We start from the raw sequence: 9126 nt of genomic DNA on the forward strand, positions 1-9126 counted from the left end.
GCCCGGCCTGAAAGAGTCTTTTTTAAAAATATTTTATTATTTTTTTTATTTTATGTGTACAAGTGTATTGTCTGCATGTATGTCATGTCGTGCAATGCTGTGGAGATCAGAAGAGGGCTTCTGATTCCCCTGGAACTGGAGTTAAGGATGATTCATAGCCGCCATGTGGGTGCTGGGAATCGAGCCCGGGTCATCTACAAGAGCAGTCAGCGCTCTTAACCGCTGAGCCATCTCTCCAGCCATTTTTGAAAGAGTCTCGATATGTAGTCCAAGCTGGCCTGGAACTCATTCACTGTGTAACCAAGGTTATCCTCAAACTCATAGCAATTCTCCTGCTTCGGCCTCCTAAGTGTTGGAATTACAGGCATGAGCCATGCCTGGAAACTTTACATGTTATTAGTCTTAAGTATTTAGTTTTACCAACCAGTTCCGTTTTCCGCATGTTTACACTATGAAAAGAAAACAGTGGGTAGGGTTAACGGTAGAGTGCTGGCCTAGTACACACAAGGCCCTGCTTGGATCCCAACACTGGAAAAAAAAAGATCAAAAAATGCCATGGGCCAATAAAGATGGTTCAGCAGGAAAGCATACCTGCCACCAAGCCTAATGACGTAAGTTCAGTCCCCAAGACCTACACAGTGGAAGGAGAATGCAATGTGAGCACTGGGGCATGCATCCCATATACAATAAATAAACATAATTTTAAAAATTATTGTTTTAAAAAAGAATAATTCTAGTAATGGTTGTATGTGGCTACTTTTCTATGATGAGGTCTTGGTGTTTAAAACAGAACATACACCTATACGGTACATAGGTAATCCCAGCACTCAAGGAGGCAGAGACAGGAGGATCAGAAGTTCAAGGTCATCCTTGGCTACGCACCAAGTTTGAGGCCAGCCTGTACTACATGAGATGGGGGAAATGGCAAGATGGCTCAGCTGGTAAAGCAGCTTGCTGCCAAACCTGATGATCTGAGTTTTATCTCTGGGACCTGGTACTAGGAGAGAATGGACTCCCTCAAGTTGTCCTCTGACCTCCACACATGTGCTGTGGCATGTGTACACCTACATACATGCACACATACACAGAGAATAAACTAAAATATTTTAAAGATTAAAAAAAAATCAGTGCTGAAGAGATAGCTCAGTGGTTAAGAGGACTTACTATTCTTCCAAAGGACCCAAGTTCAATTCCCAGCACCTACATCAGGAAGCTTATAATAGCCTATAACTCCAGCTTCAGGGATCTGGTGCCCTCTTCTGGCATCTGCACTCACATGCACATACATACACACAGGTACACATATTTATTTATTTATTTTTGTTTTATGTGTATGAAACATGTTTGCCTGCATGTATGTAAGTGAACCACATGAATGCAATGCCTATAGAGGCCAGAAGAGGGCATCAAATATCCTGGAACTGGAGTTATGGATGGTTGTTAGCCACCATGGGGGTGCTGGGAAGTAAACCCAAGTCCTCTGCAAGAGCAGCCAGTACTCTTAACCACTGAGCCATCTCTCCAGTTCCCAAAACTAATCTTTTCAAAAACCCACAGAGACAGTGATAGTCTGGGATACAGACTTAAGAATTAATTAAGAAAACACAACCTGTATTTGGAGGCCAGAAAAGAACAGAACTCCATGTCAGCCCCACCCTACTGAACTGAGAACCAGAATGGGTGTGCCTTTGAGTCTCAGTTTCCCTATCTGTAAAATGGAGTTCATTCCAACATTTCCAGGTTAAAAAGACTCAAATGTGCTGACAAAGAAAAAAAAATTGTGACTGCCCAGGCCTGACTTGGGGAAATGTTTAAAAAAAGGTCAAAACAAAAGAAATTATGAAACAGCTCAGACCATTCCAGCCCAAGAGCCTAGGAGCTGGTGTGCTGCTTAGAGGAGTGACATTGCCTGGGGGAGCCACTCCTGGGGAGACAGAGGAGCCCAAAATTCCCCCAGAGCTTAGGGTAGATACAGGTAGGACATAGGAGATGCTAGGCAGGTGGCAAACGATGGGTCTGAACCATAGTTACACTGGGAAAGAAAATAATAATAAAACATAATAAAATATTTTAAATTAAAAAAGGAAAAGAAAATCCAGAAACTCCTGCAAAATAGCCTCTTATATTTGCTAGTTGTACGAGATCTTCAATATTATTCAGATGCTTTAAAAAACTGCAATATCATGGGGCATGGTGGGGCACGCCTTTAATCCCAGCACTTGGGAGGCAGAGGCAGGCAGATCTCTGTGAGTTCGAGGCCAACCTGGTCTACATAGTGAGTTCCAGGACAGCTGGGGCTACAGGGAGACCCTGTCTCAAAATGACCCAAAAAAAAAAAAAAAAAAAACAAAAAACAAAAACAAAAACCCCAAACAACAACAACAACAACAAAATGCTGCAATATCATTTCTTTGGCACCTACTATTTATCAAGTTCCTTTCTAAGAGTTTTATACATAAATCATCCTACCCCCTTCAGGCACTATCTTCATCCCTATTTTACAGATAAGGAAATTGAGGCACCAAGAGGTTAAGTGGTGTGCTTAAGGTCACACAGCAAAGGCTGTGCAGTCTAGCTCCAGAGCCCACATTGATAAGCACTAAGATGCCATCTTTAAAAAGTTGCTGTTCTAGGGCTGCAGAGATGGCTCAGTGGTTAAGAGAACTGGCTGCTCTCGCAAAGGACCTGCGTTTGATTCTCAGCACACACAAAGGCTAACAACTGTCCAGAACTCCAGTTCCAGGGTTATTCAACGCCCTCTTCTGACCTCCACAGGCATTGCATGACATGAGTGCACTTACATGCATGCAAGCAACACACTCATACACATAAAATAAAAATAATAAATAACTTTTTAAGTTACTGTTCTATTCCCAGGCTGAGTGGCCCCTCTCAGAGACAGTTGAGGGACCACCACCTCCGTGGAAATTACCAATGTGTCAGTGATGGGGAAGTTAAGCCTCTGAAGAGCAACTTAACCAATGCCACACAGCAGGTAGGGAACTGAGCCTGGACTCCCAGGCCAAGCTCCTTCCAGGATCTACAGTTTCCTGGACAAGAAAAGAGCAGGGAAGGACTCTAAGCCATTCAGGGTCCTACTTATCTCCTCTGCCTACTCCTGCAAGGCCCACTAAGCAACTCAGTTTCCCAGCACAAGGCAGGGGCTGGGCCTGCTGCTTGCTAAGTGCACCATCTGGTATTGTGTCTTGGCTCCCCAGTCCTAATTCACTTGCCTACTTGTTACCCCTCCTGGAGCCCGCAGCCCTTGGTACCTGATGAAGAGGGTGCACAGGATGAAGATGATAAGGCCCACGATGCTTGGGGCATCCCACCACACAGTACTGTAGTCCTCCAGGCCCGCCTGTCCTGTCCCGTTACTGGTAGGCAGGTGAGGGTTGCATTTCTGGTCTGGGGAGGAGGCAAAGTCACTCTCAGCCTGAGCTGACTGGGTCTAGGACTTGGAGAACCCCAAGGATGGGCATGGAGCTGACTCAAGAGGCCAAACAGAGAGAGACACACAAACACACACACACACACACACACACACACACACACACACACTTACACTCACACTCACACTTTAAGGCCCAGCAGCAGACAATGACAGACAAACAGCTCCAGGAGCAGATGAGTTCTTTCTGCTTCCCCTGAAGACCGAGCCTCTGGATGTCTCCATGCCCTGTAAGGTCCCCAGTACCTCAGCAGGCTTCTCTTAGACCAATGCCAAGGCTAGCCTGCCCCACACTCACCAGGGACGTTGGATAGGGCTGACCAGGTGACAAACATGGTATACAGCGTGATGACAGAGGCCTGCAGCAGACCTGAGTTGGGCTGGGCATCCTGATAAGAATGGTTCATAGTTAAGAGGCCAGCCAGATCTGGGGACCACTCAACCTCCTCACCCCTTCCCCAGATCACACCCATCCCTGCCTACCCACAAGTGAAAGCCTAATTCTTTCTCTTCACACCCCCAGATTATAGTCTCTCTCTCCTCTCTCTCTCCCCCCACCAAATGCTCAGGCCAACTTCTCTGGTTTGTTCAACCTCACCTCTCCCTCCCGAACTCCAGACACCCCAGACACTGCAGCCTTTCTGCCAATTTGGAATTCTGCTGGGGTCCTCAAAGGCCCTTGCACCCTGCTATAGCAGCTCCTGCCCTACCAGCCCTCTGTCCTTCATCCCACATCCTCTTTAGTGCTCCACTTAGTTCTACCCAAAGTTGCTTTATTTTCCCTGTCTCCCACAGCCTGTGCCTCCCCACTCCTCACACAGGCACACTGGAAAATATGGATGGCAAACTGTGATTAAAAGCACAGGCTCTTGAGTCAGCCTCCCTTGGTTCAAAGCCAGCTCTACTGTTCACTAGCCTTGGCTAAGTCTCCTCCTTCTCTTCTTCCTCCTCCTCCTCCTCTTTCTCCTCTTCCTCCTTTTTTTCTTCCTCTTCTTTTTGTATGTGTGCGCACATGCGTGTAGAGGTCAGAGGAGAACCTCATTTTTGTATGTGTGTGCACATGCATGTAGAGGTCAGAGGAGAACCTCATTTTTGTATGTGTGTGCACATACATGTAGAGGTCAGAGGAGAACCTCATTTTTGTATGTGTGTGCACATACATGTAGAGGTCAGAGGAGAACCTCATTTTTGTATGTGTGTGCACATACATGTAGAGGTCAGAGGAGAACCTCATTTTTGTATGTGTGTGCACATACATGTAGAGGTCAGAGGAGAACCTCATTTTTGTATGTGTGTGCACATGCATGTAGAGGTCAGAGGAGAACCTCAGCTACTGTTCTTTAGGAACCCTCCACCTTGTTAATATTTTTAAGATTTGTTTTTATTTTTAATTATGTGTATGCATGTGTGCCTGTGTGGGGATATGTGCACATGAGCCCAGAAGCCAGAGAGGGTGCTGAATCTCCTTAAGCTGCAGTTACAGGTAGTTGTGTGCCTGTGTGGGTTGTGGGTGCCAAACTCAGGTCCTCTGCAAGAGCAGTATGTGCTCCTAACCACTAAGTCACCTCTTCAGCCCCATTTGTTTTTTGTTTGTTTTTGTTTTTGAGAGATAAGCTCTCTCAGTGGAATCTGGAGTTCACCTATTTGGCTAGGCTGGTTGGCCAGCAAGCCCCAAGGATCCTTCTGTCCCCACCTCCCCAGCTCTGGGATTATAAGTGCAGACCACTCATCTGATTTTTTTTACTTGAGTGCTGGCAATCAAAGTCGGACCCTCATGCTTATGCAAAGGCACTCTACTGACTGAGGGATGTCCCCAGACCGTCTCTACTCCTTTACACTGACTGCTCCTCTGTGAATTAGGGGTGATGACAGTGTGAGGACCAAGTGACACTGAAATGGATGACAGACGCCATTAACAACTGGCTATTATGTCCTTCCTCCTCCACTCCCTCAGAGCCATATCCCCAATGTGTCAAACAGAGTCTGGTACACAGCAGGTGCATCATCACCCTTTCTGGGCTTCAACTTTCACAGCAGGAAATAGATGCTCTGAACAGAAGTTCCCAGTCTTTGTACTAATGACCCCCAAAGACCACTTAAGCTACCTGTGAAACTAAGAGCCAAACTGGGAAGTCCCCCTGGGTGCATATGGAGTCAGAGATTCTCTATAAGGAATAAAGGGCTGCTCTGTTAGCTCTGCCCACTGTCTCAGAGGGTCTAGGATGGGATGTTGGAGAGCAGCACCTCACCCAGTACCACTCTAAGACTCTTCCTAATGCTCTCTTGACTGGCATGACAGTAACTATAACAGCTCGAGTCTGCTTGGTACCTATTTACCTAATCAGACCCTGACAGCAACTCCACATTGCATGTACATTTGAGGAGAGAGGAGCTCAGAGAGATTAGGGCACTTTCCCAAAGACACCAACCAGGGAGATAAGACAGCTAAGCCACTAAGGTCAATCGACCAGACTTGGGAGCCCATACACAGCTTAAGTCTCTGTGACCTGTCAGTCCCTGTCCTGGGACCCAGCTTCCTATGTGAAGTCCCACCAGCCAAGGGATTGGACCAACATGTAGGTTCACCTGGATCTTGGGCAGGACAGCAACAATGGAGACGCAGACACAGAGAGTGAGGTTGAGGCTGATGAAGACCTTGCCCTCGTAGCAAGCACCAGACTCCGTGTAGTAGATGAACATCAACACCACAGCGGCGATGGACAGCACGTAGAAGAGGAAGGTGAAGAAGAAGAGGCCTGGCAGGAGAGGCAGCGAGGGGCAGACTCAGGGCCAGGAGGCAGGAGGTGGGGACACAGAACCCTCAGGGGACTGTAGTCTCAGTTTCCTTATCCAAGGAGTACCCCCCCACACAGCACCTTTGGGAATCCCTGCCCTGACCCGACCCCTGCTATAAAGAAGTGATCGTTACCATAAATACAATAAGCACAAAACAGGGTTCTACAATTTTTTTTTTTTTTTTGGTCTTTTTGAGACAAGGTCTCCCTGTAGCAGCAGCTGGCCTGGATATTCAATAATGGAGACCAGACTGGCCTCGAACTCACAGAGCTCTGCCTGCCTCTGCCACCCGAGTGCTGAGATTAAACTCATTTTTAGACAACTTTAGCAGTCTCTAGCTTGAATGCATTTTTGTGATCAAGAAAAAGAATAATAAATAAATAATAAAATAAATAATAAATAAATAAATAAATAAATAAATAATAAAATTAAAGGCATCCACCACCACACCCATCTAAAAAATATTTTTAAAGATTTATTTGAGCATGTTTGTATGTATGTGTGTTTGTATATATATGTATATGTGAGTGCAGGTGCACATGGAGACCAGAAGAGGGCGCTGAATCTCCTGGAACTAGAGTTAATAGCCTGTTGTGAGCCACCTGAGGTGGGTGCTTAGAATCAAACTCAGGTCCTCTGGAAGAGCAGCAAGTGCCTTTAACCACTGAGCAAGCCATCTCCCCAGCCTCTATTTATTGTTTGTGTGTACATGAGAGAAGTGTATGTATGAGGTGTGTGAGTGTGGCGTGCATGTGGAGGTCAGAGGACAAGTTGTGAGAGTCAGTTCTCTCCTTCCACCATGTGGGTGGAAATCAAACTGAGGTCCTCAGGCTTGGCATCAGGTACCTTTACCTGCTATCTTGGTAACCTTATTTGTGTTTTGTGAGATGAGATCTCATGTAGATCAGAGTAGCCTTTACCTCCCAATTGCTGAGCTGATAGGTTGCTCCATGACACCTAGCTTTTTATTTATTTCTATTTTTAAAAACTATTATTGTTGGGGCTGGAGAGATGGCTCAGTGGTTAAGAACACTGGTTGTTCTTGCAGAAGACCCGGGTTCAAATCCCAGCACCCACATGGCAGCTAACAATTGTCCATAACTCCAGTCCCAGGGGATCTGACAGCCTCTTCTGACCTCCGCAGGCATTGCACGACACGGGTGCACTGACCTACATGCAGGAAATACACGCATACACATAAATTAAAAATAAATAAATAAATAATTTTTAAATGAAACTATTATTGTGTGTGTGTGTTTGTGTGTGAAGCATGATATGGAGGGGGTAGGGCACATGCCATGACACACATGTGGAGGTCAGAAGACAAACTCTGTGGAGTTAACTCTCTCCTTCCCCCTTTACATGGGTTCTGGGGATCAAACTCAAGTTAGCAAGTGCCTTTACCTGAAGTCACTGTCCTAGTCAGCTTTAACTGTCAACTTGGCACAGCCTATAGTCATCTGAGAAAGAAGTCTCAATTGAGGAAGTGCTCAGATCAGACTGGCCTGTTGGCATGTCTGTGGGAGACCGCCTTGCTGTTAACTGATGTAGGAGGGCTCAGCCCAGGGTTGGCAACACCATTCCTGGGCAAGTGGTCCTGGGCTGTATAAGGAGGCTGGCTCGGCACGAGTCCACGAGCAAGCCAGCAAATCAGGGTTCCTCCATAGCTTCTGCTTCCTTGGCTGTGAGTTCCCTGGTCAGAGGTGATGCTGTGTGGAACAGCATGCAGCTACCTCCAAGCTCCTGTTTGCATCCTGCCTTGACTTTCCTGGACTGTGTGTAACCTTTAAGCTGAAATAAACCCTTTCCTCCCCAAGTTGCTTTGTGTCAAAGTGTTTTATCACAGCAATGGAAAAGAAACTAGAGCACCTGCTCAGCCATCTCACCAGCCCTCTTTTTATTTTTTACATTTTATGTATTATTTTTATGTGTATGAGTATATCGTCTGCATGTATGTAAGTGCACCCATGACATGTACAATCCTCGTGGAGGTTAGAAGAGAGCACCAGATACCCTAGAACCAGAGCAAGGACAGTTGTTAGCTGCCATGTGGGTGCTGGGAATCGAATCCCGGTCCTCTGCAAGAGCAGCCAGTGCTCTTAATGACTGAACCATCTCTCCAGCCCACCTTTTTTTAATTTTTGAGGCAGGGTCTTGTGATGGTTGCATAAGCTGGACTTGAACTCCTGGGCTCAAGAGATTTCCCTGCTTTAGCTTCCCAAGTAGCTGGGACTGGAAGCCTGAGCCCTCAAGCCCAGCTATTGTGAGTACTTTAAATAATATAACCTGGAAAGCTTGCAAAACATAAGACTTAAGAAGTAATAAGACAGAGCTGGAGAGATGGCTCAGCAGTTAAGAGCACTGGCTACTCCTGCAGAGGACTGGGTTCACTTCCCAGCACTCATGTGGCAGCTAACAACTGTCCATAACTCCAGTTCCAGGGGATCCAACACCTTCTTCTAGCTTCTGCAGGCACTGCACGACATGGGTACACTTATACACAGGCACATACATGGGTACACTTAGACACACAGGCAATACACTTGTACACATAAAATAAAATTTTTTTTTAATTTTTTAAAAAAAGAAGTAATGTGGCTGGGCATGGTGGTGCATGCCTTTAATCCCAGCACTTGGGAGGCAGAGGCAGATGGATCTTTGTGAGTTCAAGGCCAGCCTGATCTACATAGTGAGTTCCAGGACAGCTGGGGCTACAGGGAGACCCTGTGTCAAAAAACCAAAAAAAAAACAAAAAACAAAAAAGAAGTAATGTGTATACACCCAAAAAATCAACAAATTTTTAAAAATGAATTATATTTGAGGAGGAAGCATAAAAGTTTACGTCATGTTAATTAGTAGAGGTGATGAACATTACTGTT

General features: G+C 45.9%; 1 protein-coding gene across 1 annotated transcript in view; it reads right to left on the bottom strand.

Moving 5' to 3' along the window:
* The window catches only part of Serinc2 (serine incorporator 2), a 31303-nt gene that overhangs the window by 2892 nt on the left and 19285 nt on the right, over positions 1–9126 (bottom strand). Inside the window, exons 6-8 of the mRNA XM_008848225.2 lie at positions 6038–6207; positions 3750–3840; positions 3273–3408 (exon numbers count right to left, since the gene is read on the bottom strand). Of these exons, the coding sequence (XP_008846447.1) occupies positions 3273–3408; positions 3750–3840; positions 6038–6207 (397 nt within the window). The remainder of the gene's footprint in view (positions 1–3272; positions 3409–3749; positions 3841–6037; positions 6208–9126) is intronic.

The sequence above is a fragment of the Nannospalax galili genome, unplaced genomic scaffold (genome assembly GCF_000622305.1).
Source record: "Nannospalax galili isolate Female #2095 unplaced genomic scaffold, S.galili_v1.0 scaffold111, whole genome shotgun sequence".
NCBI classification, from domain to species: domain Eukaryota; kingdom Metazoa; phylum Chordata; class Mammalia; order Rodentia; family Spalacidae; genus Nannospalax; species Nannospalax galili.